General features: G+C 49.8%; 1 protein-coding gene across 1 annotated transcript in view; it reads right to left on the bottom strand.

Moving 5' to 3' along the window:
* LOC139367414 (oncoprotein-induced transcript 3 protein-like) overlaps window positions 1-24,416 on the bottom strand; it is a 36,428-nt gene extending 12,012 nt beyond the window's left edge. Inside the window, exons 1-3 of the mRNA XM_071105620.1 lie at window positions 24,164-24,416; window positions 9,922-10,145; window positions 7,943-8,096 (exon numbers count right to left, since the gene is read on the bottom strand). Coding sequence (XP_070961721.1) covers window positions 7,943-8,096; window positions 9,922-10,145; window positions 24,164-24,269 — 484 coding nt within the window. The 5' untranslated portion in view covers window positions 24,270-24,416. The remainder of the gene's footprint in view (window positions 1-7,942; window positions 8,097-9,921; window positions 10,146-24,163) is intronic.
* Window positions 24,417-24,971: the final 555 nt, after the last annotated feature.

Raw genomic sequence — 24,971 nt, 5'->3', positions numbered from 1 at the left:
CCACAGAACATGTAGAGGAAGGTAAGGTCTACCACAGGACATACAGAACATGTAGAGGGAGGTAAGGTCTACTACAGAACATGTAGAGGAAGGTGAGGTCTACCACAGGACATGTAGAGGGAGGTAAGGTCTACTACAGAACATGTAGAGGAAGGTAAGGTCTACCACAGGACATACAGAACATGTAGAGGGAGGTAAGGTCTACCAAAGAACATGTAGAGGGAGGTAAGGTCTACCACAGAACATGTAGAGGAAGGTAAGGTCTACCACAGGACATACAGAACATGTAGAGGAAGGTAAGGTCTACCACAGGACATACAGAACATGTAGAGGGAGGTAAGGTCTACCACAGGACATACAGAACATGTAGAGGTAGGTAAGGTCTACCACAGGACATACAGAACATGTAGAGGTAGGTAAGGTCTACCACAGGACATACAGAACATGTAGAGGTAGGTAAGGTCTACCACAGGACATACAGAACATGTAGAGGGAGGTAAGGTCTACTACAGAACATGTAAAGGAAGGTAAGGTCTACCACAGGACATACAGAACATGTAGAGGGAGGTAAGGTCTACTACAGAACATGTAGAGGAAGGTGAGGTCTACCACAGGACATGTAGAGGGAGGTAAGGTCTACTACAGAACATGTAGAGGAAGGTAAGGTCTACCACAGGACATACAGAACATGTAGAGGGAGGTAAGGTCTACCACAGAACATGTAGAGGGAGGTAAGGTCTACCACAGAACATGTAGAGGAAGGTAAGGTCTACCACAGGACATACAGAACATGTAGAGGGAGGTAAGGTCTACCACAGGACATACAGAACATGTAGAGGTAGGTAAGGTCTACCACAGGACATACAGAACATGTAGAGGTAGGTAAGGTCTACCACAGGACATACAGAACATGTAGAGGTAGGTAAGGTCTACCACAGGACATACAGAACATGTAGAGGTAGGTAAGGTCTACTACAGAACATGTAGAGGAAGGTGAGGTCTACCACAGGACATGTAGAGGAAGGTAAGGTCTACTACAGAACATGTAGAGGTAGGTAAGGTCTACCACAGGACATACAGAACATGTAGAGGAAGGTAAGGTCTACCACAGGACATACAGAACATGTAGAGGTAGGTAAGGTCTACCACAGGACATACAGAACATGTAGAGGTAGGTAAGGTCTACCACAGAACATGTAGAGGAAGGTAAGGTCTACCACAGGACATGTAGAGGTAGGTAAGGTCTACCACAGGACATACAGAACATGTAGAGGAAGGTAAGGTCTACCACAGGACATACAGAACATGTAGAGGTAGGTAAGGTCTACCACAGAACATGTAGAGGAAGGTGAGGTCTACTACAGAACATGTAGAGGAAGGTAAGGTCTACCACAGGACATACAGAACATGTAGAGGTAGGTAAGGTCTACCACAGAACATGTAGAGGAAGGTGAGGTCTACAACAGAACATGTAGAGGAAGGTAAGGTCTACCACAGGACATACAGAACATGTAGAGGAAGGTAAGGTCTACCACAGGACATACAGAACATGTAGAGGTAGGTAAGGTCTACCACAGAACATGTAGAGGAAGGTGAGGTCTACTACAGAACATGTAGAGGAAGGTAAGGTCTACCACAGGACATACAGAACATGTAGAGGAAGGTAAGGTCTACCACAGGACATACAGAACATGTAGAGGTAGGTAAGGTCTACCACAGAACATGTAGAGGAAGGTGAGGTCTACTACAGAACATGTAGAGGAAGGTAAGGTCTACCACAGGACATACAGAACATGTAGAGGTAGGTAAGGTCTACCACAGAACATGTAGAGGAAGGTGAGGTCTACTACAGAACATGTAGAGGAAGGTGAGGTCTACCACAGAACATGTAGAGGAAGGTAAGGTCTACCACAGGACATACAGAACATGTAGAGGTAGGTAAGGTCTACCACAGGACATGTAGAGGTAGGTAAGGTCTACTACAAGACATGTAGAGGTAGGTAAGGTCTACTACAGAACATGTAGAGGAAGGTGAGGTCTACTACAGAACATGTAGAGGAAGGTAAGGTCTACCACAGGACATACAGAACATGTAGAGGAAGGTGAGGTCTACTACAGAACATGTAGAGGAAGGTAAGGTCTACCACAGGACATGTAGAGGAAGGTGAGGTCTACTACATGACATGTAGAGGAAGGTAAGGTCTACCACAGGACATACAGAACATGTAGAGGAAGGTGAGGTCTACCACAGGACATACAGAACATGTAGAGGAAGGTGAGGTCTACTACAGAACATGTAGAGGAAGGTAAGGTCTACCACAGGACATACAGAACATGTAGAGGAAGGTGAGGTCTACCACAGGACATACAGAACATGTAGAGGAAGGTGAGGTCTACTACAGGACATACAGAACATGTAGAGGAAGGTGAGGTCTACTACAGAACATGTAGAGGAAGGTGAGGTCTACTACAGAACATGTAGAGGAAGGTAAGGTCTCCCACAGGACATGTAGAGGTAGGTAAGGTCTACCACAGGACATGTAGAGGAAGGTAAGGTCTACCACAGGACATGTAGAGGTAGGTAAGGTCTACCACAGGACATGTAGAGGTAGGTAAGGTCTACCACAGGACATGTAGAGGTAGGTGAGGTCTACCACAAGACATGTAGAGGTAGGTAAGGTCTACCACAGGACATACAGAACATGTAGAGGAAGGTGAGGTCTACTACAGAACATGTAGAGGAAGGTAAGGTCTACCACAGGACATGTAGAGGAAGGTGAGGTCTACTACAGAACATGTAGAGGAAGGTAAGGTCTACCACAGGACATACAGAACATGTAGAGGAAGGTGAGGTCTACCACAGGACATACAGAACATGTAGAGGAAGGTGAGGTCTACTACAGAACATGTAGAGGAAGGTAAGGTCTACCACAGGACATACAGAACATGTATAACTTCCGGCGCCGACAGAGATGGCCGCCTCGCTTCGCGTTCCTAGGAAACTATGCAGTTTTTTGTTTTTTTACGTGTTATTTCTTACATTAGTACCCCAGGTCATCTTAGGTTTCATTACATACAGTCGAGAAGAACTACTGAATATAAGATCAGCATCAACTCACCATCAGTACGACCAAGAATATGTTTTTCGCGACGCGGATCCTGTGTTCTGCCTTACAAACAGGACAACGGAGTGGATCCTATGCAGCGACCCAAAAAAACGACTCCGAAAGAGAGGGAAACGAGGCGGTCTTCTGGTCAGACTCCGGAGACGGGCACAGCGCACACCACTCCCTAGCATTCTTCTTGCCAATGTCCAGTCTCTTGACAACAAGGTTGATGAAATCCGAGCAAGGGTAGCATTCCAGAGGGACATCAGAGACTGTAACGTTCTTTGCTTCACGGAAACGTGGCTTACTGGAGAGACGCAATCCGAAGCGGTGCAGCCAACAGGTTTCTCCACGCATCGCGCAGACAGGAAAAAACATCTTTCTGGTAAAAAGAGGGGCGGGGGCGTATGCCTTATGACTAACGTGACATGGTGCGATGAAAGAAACATACAGGAACTCAAATCCTTCTGTTCACCTGATTTAGAATTCCTCACAATCAAATGTAGACCGCATTATCTACCAAGAGAATTCTCTTCGATTATAATCACAGCCGTATATATCCCCCCCCAAGCAGACACATCGATGGCTCTGAACGAACTTTATTTAACTCTCTGCAAACTGGAAACAATTTATCCGGAGGCTGCATTCATTGTAGCTGGGGATTTTAACAAGGCTAATCTGAAAACAAGACTCCCCAAATTTTATCAGCATATCGATTGCGCAACCAGGGGAGGAAAGACCTTGGACCATTGTTACTCTAACTTCCGCGACGCATATAAGGCCCTGCCCCGCCCCCCTTTCGGAAAAGCTGACCACGACTCCATTTTGTTGATCCCTGCCTACAGACAGAAACTAAAACAAGAGGCTCCCACGCTGAGGTCTGTCCAACGCTGGTCCGACCAAGCTGACTCCACACTCCAAGACTGCTTCCATCACGTGGACTGGGAGATGTTTCGTATTGCGTCAGATAACAACATTGACGAATACGCTGATTCGGTGTGCGAGTTCATTAGAACGTGCGTTGAAGATGTCGTTCCCATAGCAACGATTAAAACATTCCCTAACCAGAAACCGTGGATTGATGGCAGCATTCGTGTGAAACTGAAAGCGCAAACCACTGCTTTTAATCAGGGCAAGGTGTCTGGTAACATGACCGAATACAAACAGTGCAGCTATTCCCTCCGCAAGGCTATCAAACAAGCTAAGCGCCAGTACAGAGACAAAGTAGAATCTCAATTCAACGGCTCAGACACAAGAGGCATGTGGCAGGGTCTACAGTCAATCACGGACTACAGGAAGAAACCCAGCCCAGTCACGGACCAGGATGTCTTGCTCCCAGGCAGACTAAATAACTTTTTTGCCCGCTTTGAGGACAATACAGTGCCACTGACACGGCCTGCAACGAAAACATGCGGTCTCTCCTTCACTGCAGCCGAGGTGAGTAAGACATTTAAACGTGTTAACCCTCGCAAGGCTGCAGGCCCAGATGGCATCCCCAGCCGCGCCCTCAGAGCATGCGCAGACCAGCTGGCCGGTGTGTTTACGGACATATTCAATCAATCCCTATACCAGTCTGCTGTTCCCACATGCTTCAAGAGGGCCACCATTGTTCCTGTTCCCAAGAAAGCTAAGGTATCTGAGCTAAATGACTACCGCCCCGTAGCACTCACATCCGTCATCATGAAGTGCTTTGAGAGACTAGTCAAGGACCATATCACCTCCACCCTACCTGACACCCTAGACCCACTCCAATTTGCTTACCGCCCAAATAGGTCCACAGACGATGCAATCTCAACCACACTGCACACTGCCCTAACCCATCTGGACAAGAGGAATACCTATGTGAGAATGCTGTTCATCGACTACAGCTCGGCATTCAACACCATAGTACCCTCCAAGCTCGTCATCAAGCTCGAGACCCTGGGTCTCGACCCCGCCCTGTGCAACTGGGTACTGGACTTCCTGACGGGCCGCCCCCAGGTGGTGAGGGTAGGCAACAACATCTCCTCCCCGCTGATCCTCAACACTGGGGCCCCACAAGGTTGCGTTCTGAGCCCTCTCCTGTACTCCCTGTTCACCCACGACTGCGTGGCCACGCACGCCTCCAACTCAATCATCAAGTTTGCGGACGACACAACAGTGGTAGGCTTGATTACCAACAACGATGAGACGGCCTACAGGGAGGAGGTGAGGGCCCTCGGAGTGTGGTGTCAGGAAAACAACCTCACACTCAACGTCAACAAAACTAAGGAGATGATTGTGGACTTCAGGAAACAGCAGAGGGAACACCCCCCTATCCACATCGATGGAACAGTAGTGGAGAGGGTAGCAAGTTTTAAGTTCCTCGGCATACACATCACAGACAAACTGAATTGGTCCACTCACACAGACAGCATCGTGAAGAAGGCGCAGCAGCGCCTCTTCAACCTCAGGAGGCTGAAGAAATTCGGCTTGTCACCAAAAGCACTCACAAACTTCTACAGGTGCACAATCGAGAGCATCCTGGCGGGCTGTATCACCGCCTGGTATGGCAACTGCACCGCCCTCAACCGTAAGGCTCTCCAGAGGGTAGTGAGGTCTGCACAACGCATCACCGGGGGCAATCTACCTGCCCTCCAGGACACCTACACCACCCGATGTCACAGGAAGGCCATAAAGATCATCAAGGACATCAACCACCCGAGCCACTGCCTGTTCACCCCGCTATCATCCAGAAGGCGAGGTCAGTACAGGTGCATCAAAGCTGGGACCGAGAGACTGAAAAACAGCTTCTATCTCAAGGCCATCAGACTGTTAAACAGCCACCACTAACACTGAGTGGCTGCTGCCAACACACTGACACTGACTCAACTCCAGCCACTTTAATAATGGGAATTGATGGGAAATGATGTAAATATATCACTAGCCACTTTAAACAATGCTACCTTATATAAATGTTACTTACCCTACATTATTCATCTCATACGCATACGTATATACTGTACTCTATATCATCGACGGTATCCTTATGTAATACATGTATCACTAGCCACTTTATACTATACTATGCCACTTTGTTTACATACTCATCTCATTTGTACATACTGTACCCGATACCATCTACTGTATCTTGCCTATGCTGCTCTGTACCATCACTCATTCATATATCCTTATGTACATATTCTTTATCCCCTTACACTGTGTACAAGACAGTAGTTTTGGAATTGTTAGTTAGATTACTTGTTATTACTGCATTGTCGGAACTAGAAGCACAAGCATTTCGCTACACTCGCATTAACATCTGCTAACCATGTGTATGTGACAAATAAAATTTGATTTGATTTGATTTGAGGAAGGTGAGGTCTACCACAGGACATACAGAACATGTAGAGGAAGGTGAGGTCTACCACAGGACATACAGAACATGTAGAGGAAGGTGAGGTCTACTACAGAACATGTAGAGGAAGGTAAGGTCTACCACAGGACATACAGAACATGTAGAGGAAGGTGAGGTCTACCACAGGACATACAGAACATGTAGAGGAAGGTGAGGTCTACTACAGGACATACAGAACATGTAGAGGAAGGTGAGGTCTACTACAGAACATGTAGAGGAAGGTGAGGTCTACCACAGGACATGTAGAGGAAGGTAAGGTCTACCACAGGACATGTAGAGGTAGGTAAGGTCTACCACAGGACATGTAGAGGTAGGTAAGGTCTACCACAGGTCATGTAGAGGTAGGTGAGGTCTACCACAAGACATGTAGAGGTAGGTAAGGTCTACCACAGGACATGTAGAGGTAGGTAAGGTCTACCACATCTACACAGAGAAACAAATAAACATGGTAACATGTTGGGAACTTCATACCACATTCATAAACCATTCGTATCATACCACATTCATAAACCATACATGTCATACCACATTCATAAACCATACATTTCATACCACATTCATAAACCATACATATCATACCACATTCATAAACCATACATTTCATACCACATTCATAAACCATACATATCATACCACATTCATAAACCATACATGTCATACCACATTCATAAACCATACATATCATACCACATTCATAAACCATACATTTCATACCACATTCATAAACCATACATGTCATACCACATTCATAAACCATACATGTCATACCACATTCATAAACCATACATGTCATACCACATTCATAAACCATACATTTCATACCACATTCATAAACCATACATATCATACCACATTCATAAACCATACATTTCATACCACATTCATAAACCATACATATCATACCACATTCATAAACCATACATATCATACCACATTCATAAACCATACATTTCATACCACATTCATAAACCATACATTTCATACCACATTCATAAACCATACATTTCATACCACATTCATAAACCATACATATCATACCACATTCATAAACCATACATTTCATACCACATTCATAAACCATACATTTCATACCACATTCATAAACCATACATATCATACCACATTCATAAACCATACATTTCATACCACATTCATAAACCATACATTTCATACCACATTCATAAACCATACATGTCATACCACATTCATAAACCATACATTTCATACCACATTCATAAACCATACATATCATACCACATTCATAAACCATACATATCATACCACATTCATACCACATTCATAAACCATACATATCATACCACATTCATAAACCATACATTTCATACCACAGACAGAAACAGACAGACAGAGACACAGACAGACAGACAGACAGACAGAAACAGACAGACAGAAACAGACAGACAGAAACAGACAGAGACAGACAGACAGACAGACGTACGGCCACAGTAGACATGGAAGCAGACAGACGGTCTGGGCAGACGGTAGACGTAGTATCCTCCTGTACAGGCCTTCACATCAACACTGGCATTCCACTGGCAACAGTTACTATTGAAGCTGGCACACACAGGAAGGGTCATGATACCATCCTGGGGCTAGGGGAGAGGGGGAGAGGGGAAGAGGGGAAGAGGGGGAGAGGGGGAGAGGGGGAGAGGGGAGAGGAGGAGACAGGGAGATGGGGAGAGAGGAGGAGACGGGGAGAGGGGAGAGGAGGAGAGGGGGAGAGGGGGAGAGGGGAAGGGGGGAGAGGGGGAGAGGAGGAGAGGGGGGAGAGGGGAAGGGGGGAGAGGGGGAGAGGGGAAGGGGGGAGAGGGGGAGAGGGGAAGGGGGGAGACGGGGAGAGGAGGAGAGGGGGGAGAGGGGAAGGGGGGAGAGGGGGAGAGGGGAGAGGGGAGAGGAGGAGAGGGGGAGAGGGGGAGAGGGGAAGGGGGGAGAGGGGGAGAGGAGGAGATGGGGGAGAGGGGAAGGGGGGAGAGGGGGAGAGGGGAAGGGGGGAGAGGGGGAGAGGGGAAGGGGGGAGACGGGGAGAGGAGGAGAGGGGAGGGGGAGAGGGGGAGAGGGGAAGGGGGGAGAGGGGGAGAGGGGAGAGGAGGAGAGGGGGAGAGGGGAAAGGGGGGAGGGGGGGAGACGGGGAGAGGAGGAGAGGGGAGAGGGGAAGATGGGGAGAGGGGAAGATGGGGAGAGGAGGAGAGGTGGAGAGGAGGAGACGGGGAGAGGAGGAGACGGGGAGAGGAGGAGAGGGGAGAGGGGAAGATGGGGAGAGGGGAAGATGGGGAGAGGGGAAGATGGGGAGAGGAGGAGAGGTGGAGAGGAGGAGGGGGGAGAGGGGGAGAGGGGAAGGGGGGAGAGGGGAAGGGGGGAGGGGGGGAGACGGGGAGAGGAGGAGAGGGGAGAGGGGAAGATGGGGAGAGGGGAAGATGGGGAGAGGTGGAGAGGTGGAGAGGAGGAGACGGGGAGAGGAGGAGAGGGGAGAGGGGAAGATGGGGAGAGGGGAAGATGGGGAGAGGTGGAGAGGTGGAGAGGAGGAGACGGGGAGAGGAGGAGACGGGGAGAGGTGGAGAGGAGGAGAGGTGGAGAGGAGGAGATGGGGAGAGGAGGAGAGGGGAGAGGAGGAGAGGTGGAGAGGAGGAGATGGGGAGAGGAGGAGAGGGGAGAGGAGGAGAGGTGGAGAGGAGGAGATGGGGAGAGGGGGAGAGGGGAGAGGAGGAGATGGGGAGATGGGGAGAGGTGGAGAGGAGGAGATGGGGAGATGGGGAGAGGTGGAGAGGAGGAGATGGGGAGAGGTGGAGAGGAGGAGATGGGGAGATGGGGAGAGGTGGAGAGGTGGAGAGGAGGAGATGGGGAGATGGGGAGAGGTGGAGAGGTGGAGAGGAGGAGATGGGGAGATGGGGAGAGGTGGAGAGGAGGAGATGGGGAGATGGGGAGATGGGGAGAGGTGGAGAGGTGGAGAGGTGGAGAGGAGGAGATGGGAAGAGGAGGAGAGGAGGAGAGGAGGAGACAGGGAGATGGGGAGAGGAGGAGAGGTGGAGAGGAGGAGATGGGGAGACGGGGAGAGAGGAGGAGACGGGGAGAGGAGGAGAGGGGGAAGAGGGGTAGAGGGGTAGAGGAGGAGAGGAGGAGAGGGGAGAGGAGGAGAGGAGGAGAGGAGGAGAGGAGGAGAGGGGAGAGGGGAAGATGGGGAGAGGAGGAGAGGAGGAGAGGGGAGAGGGGAAGATGGGGAGAGGAGGAGAGGGGAATACGTTACTGTTCATTTGGTTGGAAGTTGACGTGGAGCCACTAGATCAAGAGAACATAAAGTGCCACAACAACAGGTCGGCTGGCAGCTTAGTTTCGCATTTCTTTTGTATCATCCGGCACACAGGGTTTGAACCAGCAACCTTCTGTCTGCTGGTCCGCCTCTCTAACCTCTAGTCTACTAACCTGTGGGTGGCTCCCATTGAGCCAGATGGGGGCGTGGGTTCCACAGTGGTTCTCTTCGATGCAGAAAGTAGGCATGGCGTCTCCGGCCATCCCTGTGAAGCGGTACCACTCCCCTGACACACGGCTGTCACACAGGGGCACACTGCCAGATGAGTGGTTGACATGGTACTCTGTATTACGCCAAGGCTCATTCAGAGAGATGTAGGCAGAACACGGGTCCAGAGCTGGGGAGGGGGGAGAGGAGAGAGGTGGGGGGGGGGGGGTAGAGGAGAGAGGTGGGGGGAGAGGAGAGAAGAGAGGTGGGGGGAGAGGAGAGAGGTGGGGGAGAGGAGAGAGGTGGGGGGAGAGGAGAGAGGTGGGGGGAGAGCAGAGAAGATAGGTGGGGGGAGAGGAGAGAAGAGAGGTGGGGGGAGAAGAGAGGAGAGGAGAGAGGTGGGAGGAAAAGAGAGGAGAGGAGAGAGGTGGGGGGAGAGGAGAAAAGAGAGGTGGGGGAGAGGAGAGAAGAGAGGTGGGGGGAGAGGAGAGGAGAAAGGTGGAGGGAGAGGAGAGAAGAGAGGTGGGGGAGAGGAGAGGAGAGAAGAGAGGTGGGGGAGAGGAGAGAGTTGAGGTGGGTGGAGAGGAGAGAAGAGAGGTGGGGGGAGAGGAGAGAAGAGAGGTGGGGGGAGAGGAGAGAAGAGAGGTGGGGGAGGGGAGAGGAGAGAGGTGAGAAGAGAGATGGGGGGAGAGGAGAGAAGTGAGGTGGGGGGAGAGGAGAGAAGAGAGGTGGGGGGAGAGGAGAGGAGAGGGGTGGGGGGAGAGGAGAGGAGAGGAGAGAGGTGGGGGAGAGGGGAGAAGAGAGGTGGGGGAGAGGAGAGGAGAGAGGTGAGAAGAGAGATGGGGGGAGAGGAGAGAAGTGAGGTGGGGGGAGAGGAGAGAAGAGAGGTGGGGGGAGAGGAGAGGAGAGGGGTGGGGGGAGAGGAGAGGAGAGGAGAGGAGAGAGGTGGGGGAGAGGGGAGAAGAGAGGTGGAGGGAGAGAAGAGAAGAGAGGTGGGGGGAGAGGAGAGAAGAGAGGTGGGGGGAGAGGAGAGAAGAGAGGAGAGGAGAAAGGTGGGGGGAGAGGAGAGAAATGAGGTGGGGGAGAGGAGAGGAGAGAGGTGGGGGGAGAGGAGAGGAGAAAGGTGGAGGGAGAGGAGAGAAGAGAGGTGGGGGAGAGGAGAGGAGAGAAGAGAGGTGGGGGAGAGGAGAGAGTTGAGGTGGGTGGAGAGGAGAGAAGAGAGGTGGGGGGAGAGGAGAGAAGAGAGGTGGGGGGAGAGGAGAGAAGAGAGGTGGGGGAGGGGAGAGGAGAGAGGTGAGAAGAGAGATGGGGGGAGAGGAGAGAAGTGAGGTGGGGGGAGAGGAGAGAGGTGGGGGAGAGGAGAGAGGTGGGGGGAGAGGAGAGAGGTGGGGGGAGAGCAGAGAAGATAGGTGGGGGGAGAGGAGAGAAGAGAGGTGGGGGGAGAAGAGAGGAGAGGAGAGAGGTGGGAGGAAAAGAGAGGAGAGGAGAGAGGTGGGGGGAGAGGAGAAAAGAGAGGTGGGGGAGAGGAGAGAAGAGAGGTGGGGGGAGAGGAGAGGAGAAAGGTGGAGGGAGAGGAGAGAAGAGAGGTGGGGGAGAGGAGAGGAGAGAAGAGAGGTGGGGGAGAGGAGAGAGTTGAGGTGGGTGGAGAGGAGAGAAGAGAGGTGGGGGGAGAGGAGAGAAGAGAGGTGGGGGGAGAGGAGAGAAGAGAGGTGGGGGAGGGGAGAGGTGAGAAGAGAGATGGGGGGAGAGGAGAGAAGTGAGGTGGGGGGAGAGGAGAGAAGAGAGGTGGGGGGAGAGGAGAGGAGAGGGGTGGGGGGAGAGGAGAGGAGAGGAGAGAGGTGGGGGAGAGGGGAGAAGAGAGGTGGAGGGAGAGAAGAGAAGAGAGGTGGGGGGAGAGGAGAGAAGAGAGGTGGGGGGAGAGGAGAGAAAAGAGGAGAGGAGAAAGGTGGGGGGAGAGGAGAGAAATGAGGTGGGGGAGAGGAGAGGAGAGAGGTGGGGGAGAGGAGAGAGGTGGGGGGAGAGGAGAGAGGTGGGGGGAGAGCAGAGAAGATAGGTGGGGGGAGAGGAGAGAAGAGAGGTGGGGGGAGAAGAGAGGAGAGGAGAGAGGTGGGAGGAAAAGAGAGGAGAGGAGAGAGGTGGGGGGAGAGGAGAAAAGAGAGGTGGGGGAGAGGAGAGAAGAGAGGTGGGGGGAGAGGAGAGGAGAAAGGTGGAGGGAGAGGAGAGAAGAGAGGTGGGGGAGAGGAGAGAGTTGAGGTGGGTGGAGAGGAGAGAAGAGAGGTGGGGGGAGAGGAGAGAAGAGAGGTGGGGGGAGAGGAGAGAAGAGAGGTGGGGGAGAGGAGAGGAGAGAGGTGAGAAGAGAGATGGGGGGAGAGGAGAGAAGTGAGGTGGGGGGAGAGGAGAGAAGAGAGGTGGGGGGAGAGGAGAGGAGAGGGGTGGGGGGAGAGGAGAGGAGAGGAGAGGAGAGAGGTGGGGGAGAGGGGAGAAGAGAGGTGGAGGGAGAGAAGAGAAGAGAGGTGGGGGGAGAGGAGAGAAGAGAGGTGGGGGGAGAGGAGAGAAGAGAGGAGAGGAGAAAGGTGGGGGGAGAGGAGAGAAATGAGGTGGGGGAGAGGAGAGGAGAAAGGTGGAGGGAGAGGAGAGAAGAGAGGTGGGGGAGAGGAGAGGAGAGAAGAGAGGTGGGGGAGAGGAGAGAAGTGAAGAGAAGAGGCGAGAGGAGAGGAGAGGGGGAGAGAAGGGGAGAGAGGAGAGGTGGGGAGAGGGGAGAGAAGAGAGGAGAGGAGAGGGGGAGAGAAGAGAGGAGAGGAGAGGGGAGAGAAGAGAAGAGGAGAGAGGAGAGGAGAGGGGGAGAGAAGAGAGGAGAGGAGAGCAGTTTAGATAGAGGAGTGTTTCAGATGGTACTCTGTAGTACACCAGGGTTCATTCAGAGAGATGTAGGCAGAACACGGGTCCAGAGCTGGGGAGGGGGGAGAGAGAGGGAGCAAGACTCATCTCTTCAGTGGGTCATATGATTGAGTGTAGTCTGGCCCAGGAGTGGGAAGGTGAACGGAAAGGCTCTGGAGCAACGAACCGCCCTTGCTGTCTCTGCCTGGCCGGTTCCCCTCTTTCCACTGGGATTCTCTGCCTCTAACCCTATTACAGGGGCTGAATCACTGGCTTACTGGGGCTCTCTCATGCCGTCCCTGGAAGGGGTGCGTCACCTGAGTGGGTTGATTCACTGATGTGGTCATCCTGTCTGGGTTGGCGCCCCCCCCCCCCCTTGGGTTGTGCCGTGGCGGAGATCTTTGTGGGCTACAGCATGAACATTTGAACAACTTGGCCATGTTCTGTTATAATCTCCACCCGGCACAGCCAGAAGAGGACTGGCCACCCCACATAGCCTGGTTCCTCTCTAGGTTTCTTCCTAGGTTTTGGCCTTTCTAGGGAGTTCTTCCTAGCCACCGTGCTTCTACACCCTGCATTGCTTGCTGTTTGGGGTTTTAGGCTCGGTTTCTGTACAGCACTTTGAGATATCAGCTGATGTACGAAGGGCTATATAAATTAATTTGATTTGATTTTGATTTGATTTGATAAATATACAAAAAGGGTTCTGGTCAAGAGTAGTCAAGATCTAGGAGTTAGGATGTATAGGAGATAGGAGATAGGTTGTATAAGAGCTAGGAGTTAGGAGATATACAGTGCCTTGCGAAAGTATTCGGCCCCCTTGAACTTTGCGACCTTTTGCCACATTTCAGGCTTCAAACATAAAGATATAAAACTGTATTTTTTTGTGAAGAATCAACAACAAGTCGGACACAATCATGAAGTGGAACGACATTTATTGGATATTTCAAACTTTTTTAACAAATCAAAAACTGAAAAATTGGGCGTGCAAAATTATTCAGCCCCTTTACTTTCAGTGCAGCAAACTCTCTCCAGACGTTCAGTGAGGATCTCTGAATGATCCAATGTTGACCTAAATGACTAATGATGATAAATACAATCCACCTGTGTGTAATCAAGTCTCCGTATAAATGCACCTGCACTGTGATAGTCTCAGAGGTCCGTTAAAAGCGCAGAGAGCATCATGAAGAACAAGGAACACACCAGGCAGGTTCGAGATACTGTTGTGAAGAAGTTTAAAGCCGGATTTGGATACAAAAAGATTTCCCAAGCTTTAAACATCCCAAGGAGCACTGTGCAAGCGATAATATTGAAATGGAAGGAGTATCAGACCACTGCAAATCTACCAAGACCTGGCCGTCCCTCTAAACTTTCAGCTCATACAAGGAGAAGACTGATCAGAGATGCAGCCAAGAGGCCCATGATCACTCTGGATGAACTGCAGAGATCTACAGCTGAGGTGGGAGACTCTGTCCATAGGACAACAATCAGTCGTATATTGCACAAATCTGGCCTTTATGGAAGAGTGGCAAGAAGAAAGCCATTTCTTAAAGATATCCATAAAAAGTGTTGTTTAAAGTTTGCCACAAGCCACCTGGGAGACACACCAAACATGTGGAAGAAGGTGCTCTGGTCAGATGAAACCAAAATTGAACTTTTTGGCAACAATGCAAAACGTTATGTTTGGCGTAAAAGCAACACAGCTCATCACCCTGAACACACCATCCCCACTGTCAAACATGGTGGTGGCAGCATCATGGTTTGGGCCTGCTTTTCTTCAGCAGGGACAGGGAAGATGGTTAAAATTGATGGGAAGATGGATGGAGCCAAATACAGGACCATTCTGGAAGAAAACCTGATGGAGTCTGCAAAAGACCTGAGACTGGGACGGAGATTTGTCTTCCAACAAGACAATGATCCAAAACATAAAGCAAAATCTACAATGGAATGGTTCAAAAATAAACATATCCAGGTGTTAGAATGGCCAAGTCAAAGTCCAGACCTGAATCCAATCGAGAATCTGTGGAAAGAACTGAAAACTGCTGTTTACAAATGCTCTCCATCCAACCTCACTGAGCTCGAGCTGTTTTGCAAGGAGGAATGGGAAAAAATTTCAGTCTCTCGATGTGCAAAACTGATAGAGACATACCCCAAGCGACTTACAGCTGTAATCGCAGCAAAAGGTGGCGCTACAAAGTATTAACTTAAGGGGGCTGAATAATTTTGCACGCCCAATTTTTCAGTTTTTGATTTGTTAAAAAAGTTTGAAATATCCAATAAATGTCGTTCCACTTCATGATTTTGTCCCACTTGTTGTTGATTCTTCACAAAAAAATACAGTTTTATATCTTTATGTTTGAAGCCTGAAATGTGGCAAAAGGTCGCAAAGTTCAAGGGGGCCGAATACTTTCGCAAGGCACTGTATATATAAAGGGTTCTATATATATGTCTGCCTGTATATATATATACACAGGTGTGTGTGTGTGTGTGTGTGTGTGTGTGTGTGTGTGTGTGTGTGTGTGTGTGTGTGTGTGTGTGTGTGTGTGTGTGTGTGTGTGTGTGTGTGTGTGTGTGGAGAGAGAGAGACAGAGAGACAACAAGTTAATCAATGGTTGTCCACAGGGGAACAAACGACTGTAGAGTAATTCCCTTCGGCTGTAAACCATCTCTATTGACAGCATAGAGAGACAGAGAGAAACAACACGACCAGGAGCCAGCTGGGATGTAGAAGAGCTAGGAGAAAGGATGTATAGGAGTTAGGAGATAGGATGTATAAGAGCTAGGAGTTAGGATGTATAAGAGCTAGGAGTTAGGATGTAGAAGAGCTAGGAGTTAGGATGTATAGGAGATAGGAGATAGGTTGTATTAGAGCTAGGAGTTAGGATGTATAAGAGCTAGGAGTTAGGATGTATAAGAGCTAGGAGTTAGGATGTATAAGAGCTAGGAGTTAGGATGTATAGGAGATAGGAGATAGGTTGTATAAGAGCTAGGAGTTAGGATGTATAAGAGCTAGGAGTTAGGATGTATAAGAGCTAGGAGTTAGGAGATAAGATGTATAAGAGCTAGGAGTTAGGATGTAGAAGAGCTAGGAGTTAGGATGTATAAGAGCTAGGAGTTAGGATGTAGAAAAGCTAGGAGTTAGGATGTAGAAAAGCTAGGAGTTAGGATGTATAAGAGCTAGGAGTTAGGATGTATAAGAGCTAGGAGTTAGGATGTATAAGAGCTAGAAGTTAGAATGTATGAGAGCTAGGAGTTAGGATGTATAAGAGCTAGGAGTTAGGAGATAGGATGTATAAGAGCTAGGAGTTAGGAGATAGGAGCTAGGTGTTAGGAAATAGGATGTATAAGAGCAAGGAGTTAGGATGTATAAGAGCTAGGAGTTAGGAGATAAGATGTATAAGAGCTAGGAGTTAGGATGTAGAAGAGCTAGGAGTTAGGATGTATAAGAGCTAGGAGTTAGGATGTAGAAAAGCTAGGAGTTAGGATGTAGAAAAGCTAGGAGTTAGGATGTATAAGAGTTTGGAGTTAGGATGTATAAGAGCTAGGAGTTAGGATGTATAAGAGCTAGGAGTTAGGATGTATAAGAGCTAGAAGTTAGAATGTATGAGAGCTAGGAGTTAGGATGTATAAGAGCTAGGAGTTAGGAGATAGGATGTATAAGAGCTAGGAGTTAGGAGATAGGAGCTAGGTGTTAGGAAATAGGATGTATAAGAGCTAGGAGTTAGGATGTATAAGAGCTAGGAGTTAGGATGTATAAGAGCTAGGAGTTAGGAGATAGGATGTATAAGATCTAGGTGTTAGGATGTATAAGAGCTAGGAGATAGGATGTATAAGAGCTAGGAGATAGGATGTATAAGAGCTAGGAGTTAGGATGTATAAGAGTTAGGTTATAGGATGTATAAGAGCTAGGAGATAGGATGTATAAGAGCTAGGATGTATAAGAGTTAGGAGATAGGATGTATAAGAGCTAAGAGCTAGGATGTATAAGAGCTAGGATGTATAAGAGTTAGGAGATAGGATGTATAAGAGCTAAGAGCTAGGATGTATAAGAGCTAGGATGTATAAGAGTTAGGAGATAGGATGTATAAGAGCTAAGAGCTAGGATGTATAAGAGCTAGGATGTATAAGAGTTAGGAGATAGGATGTATCAGAGCTAGGAGTTAGGAGATAGGAGATTGAGAGTTAGGGGCTACAGTGATTCTTCCTTTAAAAGTGTTGAGCTCTGGCAACAATGGTTGGCAGTTAAATAACGTGCCAATAGAATTCTGCAGCACCCTACAAGCTGTGTTGCAGTACGGCACACCTTTTAACGGAAGACCCACTGTAGGAGCTAGGAACTAGGGGATAGGAGCTAGGAACTATGAGCAAGAGAATAGGAGCTAGGGGATAGGATATAGGATATAAAGGAGATAGGAGCTCAGGGATAGGAGCTCAGGGATAGGAGCTAGGAACTCTGAGCTAGGGATTAGGAGCTAGGGGATAGGATATAGGATACAAAGGAGCTAGGGGATAGAAGCTAGGAACTAGGAGCTAGAAAACAGGATCTAGGAACTATAAACTATGAGCAAGGGGATAGGAGCTAGTAACTATGAGCTAGAGAATCGGAGCTAGGGGATAGGATATAGGATATAAAGGAGATAGGAGCTCAGGGATAGGAGCTAGGAACTCTGAGCTAGGGATTAGGAGCTAGGGGATAGGATATAGGATACAAAGGAGCTAGGGGATAGAAGCTAGGAACTAGGAGCTAGAAAACAGGATCTAGGAACTATAAACTATGAGCAAGGGGATAGGAGCTAGTAACTATGAGCTAGAGAATCGGAGCTAGGGGATAGGATATAGGATATAAAGGAGATAGGAGCTCAGGGATAGGAGCTAGGAACTCTGAGCTAGGGATTAGGAGCTAGGGGATAGGATATAGGATACAAAGGAGCTAGGGGATAGAAGCTAGGAACTAGGAGCTAGAAAACAGGATCTAGGAACTAGAAACTATGAGCAAGGGGATAGGAGCTAGTAACTATGAGCTAGATAATCGTAGCTAGGGGATAGGAGACAGGATATAAAGGAGCTAGGGGATAGGAGCTTGAAACTATGAACTTGGGAATAGGACCTAGGGGATAGGAACAAGAAGCTAGAGAATAGGATATAGGAAAAACAGAAAACCAGCAGACTCCGGACCTTGTAGGTTCAGGTCCCTGGTTCAAACCCAGTGAGGGATAGGGATGGAAGCAATGAGGAGATAGGAGCTAAGGGCTAGGAGCTAAGGGCTAGGAACTAAGAGCTAGAAACTAAGGGCTAGGAGCTAAGGGCTAGGAGCTAAGGGCTAGGAGCTAAGGGCTAGGAGCTAAGGGCTAGGAGCTAAGGGCTAGGAGCTAAGGGCTAGGAGCTAAGGGCTAGGAGCTAAGGGCTAGGAGCTAAGGGCTATGAACTAAGGGCTAGGAACTAAGGGCTAGGAGATAGAAGAGCAGTCAACTCCTTCACACAGGAACGATTGATGTCAAAACAGACAAACAGGAAGAACTGGAGGCCACAGCTGGCTGGAAGTAGAGGACCAAGTCAAGGATACCAACATGAAAACACACACACACACACACAACCCCCCACTCCATACACACACACACAACCCCCCACTCCACACACACACACACACCCACTCCACACAAACACAGCCCCCCACTCCACACACACACACAACCCCCGACCACACACACACACAACCCCCCACTCCACACACACACACAACCCCCCACTCCACACACACACACACACACAACCCCACACTCCACACACACACACACACAACCCCCCACTCCACACACACACAACCCCCCACTCCACACACACACACAACCCCCCACTCCACACACACACACACACACACACACACACACACACACACACACACACACACACACACACAACCCCCCACTCCACACACACACACAACCCCCCACTCCACACACACACACAACCCCCCACTCCACACACACACAGCCCCCCACTCCAAACTGTTTTGAGTTAACTTCCTGAATTAACTGCCCTCAATTCAATTTGACTCCAGACAATGAGGACTCTGAGTCAGCTAATATAAATCTCTATAAGTCTGGAACAGTAATGGTACAGGGCAACAACCCCAAACAGTCTCAGCTGGACTTTCACCTGATCAAAGAATTAGCCCAGCAGGAGAAGCTCTCCCTTGAGAAAGATGCCCCCCACTCCGAGAGGGTCAGACCAGACCTCTTCATTATATAACCTCACAGACGAGCCACCCCAAGCGGAAAGTCAACCTCGCAGCAGAGTACTACCCCCTCATTGAAATTAAGAATACATTTACCCAGCTGGAGGTAAGGCAGGTAGAGGTGGAACAGCAGGTGATTACACTCCAGTCAGCACAGACCCAGACAACATTCCAGCACAACAACACCCCCTTAACCAGACCCAGGGAGCTGGAGGTGGAGAGACATATCTGCACTCTGGACAGTGGTGAGACAACTTCAACAGGAGAAAGAGCAGGAGAAGAACAGAGCACTAGAGGAGAGGATCAGACTGCTGGAGGAGAGGGTGAGGGGGATGGAGGAGAGCGTGAGGGGGACGGAGGAGAGGTTGAGGGGGATGGCGTGTGACAGAGAACAACCTACTAGAGAGGTGGCCACCCCCACAGAGAAGCCAGCAGAACAGCCAACCTCAGCTCCCGACAAAAGTCTTGACACCATAGCAGAACAGTCCACCCCTGACCATAGCGTCGAAATCACAGCGGGACAGACAAATGAAGAATCCCAAGCAGAATCCCCCCCAATCAGCCAACCTGATAGCCCTCCTGACAATCCCCCTACACACACACACACACACACACACACACAAGAGGGCAAACAGACAAACACAAGACACAGATTGTACTCCTTATGGACTCAAACAGAAAATATATACAAGAAGAAAAACTAGTTCCCAAACACATAGTGTCTAAACACCCAGCATACACTAGACCTTCTGTCTGAGGACCAACTAGGCTCACCCGGCCACATAATAAAACACACAGGCACAAATGACCTGAGGGCACAGCAGGAAAATGGTGGCCACAGCACTGAAGGGAGTGATTGAAAAAGCTTAATTCTACTATCCCCAACGCACAAGGGGTTATCTCCACCCTGCTACCACGAAAAGACGTCCACCCTGCCACAATACAGCGGGTAAACGCAATTGTTTCCCGTGACTGTGCCTCAAAACCAAATGTTTTCCTGGCCCACCACTCCACCCTGGACTAGAACAGCCTCTATGACCAGGTCCACCACTCCACCCTGGACTTGAACAGCCTCTATGACCAGGTCCACCACTCCACCCTGGACTAGAACAGCCTCTATGACCAGGTCCACCACTCCACCCTGGACTAGAACAGCCTCTATGACCAGGTCCACCACTCCACCCTGGACTTGAACAGCCTCTATGACCAGGTCCACCTCTCCACCCTGGACTTGAACAGCCTCTATGACCAGGTCCACCACTCCACCCTGGACTTGAACAGCCTCTATGACCAGGTCCACCGCTCCACCCTGGACTTGAACAGCCTCTATGACCAGGTCCACCACTCCACCCTGGACCTGAACAGCCTCTATGACCAGGCCCACCACTCCACCCTGGACCTGAACAGCCTCTATGACCAGGTCCACCACTCCACCCTGGACTTGAACAGCCTCTATGACCAGGTCCACCACTCCACCCTGGACTTGAACAGCCTCTATGACCAGGTCCACCACTCCACCCTGGACTTGAACAGCCTCTATGACCAGGTCCACCACTCCACCCTGGACTTGAACAGCCTCTATGACCAGGTCCACCACTCCACCCTGGACTTGAACAGCCTCTATGACCAGGTCCACCTCTCCACCCTGGACTTGAACAGCCTCTATGACCAGGTCCACCACTCCACCCTGGACTAGAACAGCCTCTATGACCAGGTCCACCACTCCACCCTGGACTTGAACAGCCTCTATGACCAGGTCCACCACTCCACCCTGGACTTGAACAGCCTCTATGACCAGGTCCACCACTCCACCCTGGACTTGAACAGCCTCTATGACCAGGTCCACCTCTACAAGGCAGCAGTGCACACCACTCCACCCTGGACTAGAACAGCCTCTATGACCAGGTCCACCACTCCACCCTGGACTAGAACAGCCTCTATGACCAGGTCCACCTCTACAAGGCAGCAGTGCACACCACTCCACCCTGGACTAGAACAGCCTCTATGACCAGGTCCACCTCTACAAGGCAACAGGGCCCACCACTCCACCCTGGACTTGAACAGCCTCTATGACCAGGTCCACCACTCCACCCTGGACTTGAACAGCCTCTATGACCAGGTCCACCACTCCACCCTGGACTTGAACAGCCTCTATGACCAGGTCCACCACTCCACCCTGGACTTGAACAGCCTCTATGACCAGGTCCACCACTCCACCCTGGACTAGAACAGCCTCTATGACCAGGTCCACCTCTACAAGGCAGCAGTGCACACCACTCCACCCTGGACTTGAACAGCCTCTATGACCAGGTCCACCTCTACAAGGCAGCAGTGCACACCACTCCACCCTGGACTTGAACAGCCTCTATGACCAGGTCCACCTCTACAAGGCAGCAGTGCACACCACTCCACCCTGGACTAGAACAGCCTCTATGACCAGGTCCATCTCTACAAGGCAGCAGGGCCCATCTTCACCTGGACCCTAAAGGACATCACTCTCAAACGCAGCTCCAACACTTCACACAGGAGCAACAGATCAATAGACACCCCGCCCAGACCATCGAGATACTCTCCCAGACTTGCGGGACCCCCGGACCTACACATAGAGGACCCACGCCGAGAGGACCTACATCCAGACCACAACACCACCAGCCACTTCCACACCCCCACCCCAACCATGCCCACACCCCATTTAGGCCCCCCTCAGATTAGACCTATGCCCCTCCTGCCCACCCCATCCCCCCAAAGAGGGCCTCATCATGGAAGTCACACATACGCCCAGGTAGTGAGCGGGCAAACAGGCCCAACCCGCACTCTTACACTAGCCCAAACCAATGGCATGTACCAGATGCTCAGCAGGCTCTGCTCACACTTACTGGCCTGAGGTCAAACCATACAACCAACAACATTGGACACTTTATGGAACACAACGCATTCACTATCTCATCCTGGAATATCCAAGGCCTGACGTCATCTGCCTTTGGCCTAAAGAGCAGGAACCTGGAAATACAGAAATTGTCATCCTACAAGAAACATGGTATAGAGGAGACGGACCCACTGGTTGCCCTCTAGGTTACAGAGAGCTGGTAGTCCCGTCCACCAAACTACCAGGTGTGAAACATCGTATAGAGGAGATGGACCCACTGGTTGCCCTCTAGGTTACAGAGAGCTGGTAGTCCCATCTACCACACTACCAGGTGTGAAACAGGGAAGGGACTCAGGGGGTTTGCTACTTTGGTGTAGAGCAGACCTAACTCACTCCATTAAATTAATCAAAACAGGAACATTTTATATTTGGCTAGAAATTCAAAAGGAAATTATCCTAACAGAGAAAAATGTCCTCCTTTGTGCTACCTATATCCCCCCACTAGAATCCCCATACTTTAATGAAGACAGCTTCTCCATACTGGAGGGGGAAATCAAACATTTGCAGGCCCAGGGACATGTACTAGTCTGTGGTGACCTAAATGCCAGAACCGGACAAGAACCTGACACCCTCAGCACACAGGGGGACAAACACCTACCTGGAGGTGACAGCATTCCCTCCCCCATATGCCCCCCTAGGTACAACTATGACAACATACCAACAAAAACAGGTCACAACTCCTGCAGCTCTGTCGCACGCTGGGTATGTACATAGTCAACGGTAGGCTTCGAGGGGACTCCTATGGTAGGTACACCTATAGCTCATCTCTTGGCAGTAGTACTGTAGACTACTTTATCACTGACCTCAACCCAGAGTCTCTCAGAGCGTTCACAGTTAGCCCACTGACACCCCTATCACAGATCACAGTCTACTTGAACAGAGCAATACTCAATCATGAGGCATCAAGGCCAAAAGAACTGAATAATATTAAGAAATGCTATAGATGGAAGGAAAGTAGTGTGGAAACCTACCAAAAAACAATTAGACAACAACAAATTCAATCCCTTTTAGACAACTTCCTGTACAAAATGTTCCACTGTAATAGTGAAGGTGTAAACTTGGCAGTAGAAATTAAGAGCAGAGTTAATGACTATGGCCATTAGAGGACTGTGGGCCCTGGCTACAGAGCAGAGTTAATGACTATGGCCATTAGAGGACTGTGGGTCATGGCTACAGAGCAGAGTTAATGACTATGGCCATTAGAGGACTGTGGGTCATGGCTACAGAGCAGAGTTAATGACTATGGCCATTAGAGGACTGTGGGTCATGGCTACAGAGCAGAGTTAATGACTATGGCCATTAGAGGACTGTGGGTCCTGGCTACAGAACAGAGTTAATGACTATGGCCATTAGAGGACCGTGGGTCCTGGCTACAGAACAGAGTTAATGACTATGGCCATTAGAGGACTGTGGGTCCTGGCTACAGAACATAGTTAATGACTATGGCCATTAGAGGACTGTGGGTCCTGGCTACAGAACAGAGTTAATGACTATGGCCATTAGAGGACCGTGGGTCCTGGCTACAGAACAGAGTTAATGACTATGACCATCAGAGGACCGTGGGTCCTGGCTACAGAGAAGTCATGCAGAAGCGTACTAAAGCTGAACAGTATCAATCTCTCACAGCCTAATGGTCTGTGGACTAGGGGCCCTGGTCTAAAGCAGTGCACTATCTAGGGAATAGGCTGCCATTTGTGACATAGCCTTGATTACCTGCACTCATCCAAACATGCTCACGGAGAGAGACAGGGAGAAAGTGTTTTAGACCGAAGATCCATCGTCAGCAGAAACAAATGAAACGACTGTCAAGACAATTTAGTCTGTTGTTTAAACAACAAGTTGTAATATGCAAAAGTTTTTTCGTGTGAGTCATGCACACATTTAAAATAAAAATAAAAAAACCCACACACACAGTCTACACATCCTCAGGCTTACTATACGCTACACACGACATCTATGTTACACAGGAAGATCAACGGAGGACCGACTAGATTCCCGTACACAACCATATGTCCACTGTTGTCCTGCCATTATTCTACTTTATGGATCGGGAGGAAACATAAGTATTTTTTTACAATGGCACCCTAGTATGCTGTAACAGTGACACATTGATTCCCCCCTGCTGTCTGTGTTATGGGCGCGTAAAGGACACCTAGAGACGGGTACTCACCGATGGCTTCCGCAGTGGGTGTGTGCTGTAGGAGCACGGTTAACAGGAACGATATCATTACCACGAACACTTCAACTTTCCCCCGGTTACCAACTCCTCGGGTCATCTCAGCACCTGGAATCAGACTGTTAAACGAGACTATGCCGGTAGACAATAGGAATCCGAGCTCAGTCTGTGTCCGAGTATGTCGGTCTGGTGTGTCGGCCTGTGTATCTGTCTCTGAGTGTCCGTCAACGTGTCTCTGAGTGTGTGAGGTTTCTTGAAAAACGTTAACAGGGTCTTTAATAGACAGCTTATCTGTGTATCTACGTACAGAAATGAGGGCTTGGCCAGGGGGTTGGAGTTTGGTGTGTGTCAGAGTACATTAGTCTCACCTTGACCTGATGGGTTCAGTGACAGCACCATCCTCTCATTGTTCCACAGGCCGATCTTATCCACAGAACCAGCCCAGCCCTAGATTACTTACACACACACACACACACACACACACACACACACACACACACACACACACACACACACACACACACACACACACACACACACACACACACACACACACACACACACACTTCTCCATCACTCATCCGCCACCTCACCTCTCAACCCTTCTTCATTCTCTCTCTCTCTGTCCTCAGGACTTGTCCTCGCTCCTCCTCCATTCTCTCTCTCTCTGTCCTCAGGACATCTTGTCCTCGCTCCTCCTCCATTCTTTCTCTCTGTCCTCAGGACTTGTCCTCGCTCCTCCTCCATTCTCTCTCTCTCTGTCCTCAGGACATCTTGTCCTCGCTCCTCCTCCATTCTTTCT

The sequence above is a fragment of the Oncorhynchus clarkii genome, chromosome 16 (assembly GCF_045791955.1).
Source record: "Oncorhynchus clarkii lewisi isolate Uvic-CL-2024 chromosome 16, UVic_Ocla_1.0, whole genome shotgun sequence".
NCBI lineage: Eukaryota > Metazoa > Chordata > Actinopteri > Salmoniformes > Salmonidae > Oncorhynchus > Oncorhynchus clarkii.
The sequence above is the reverse complement of the archived record's forward strand: the minus strand, read 5'-3'. Positions and strand labels throughout refer to the sequence as shown.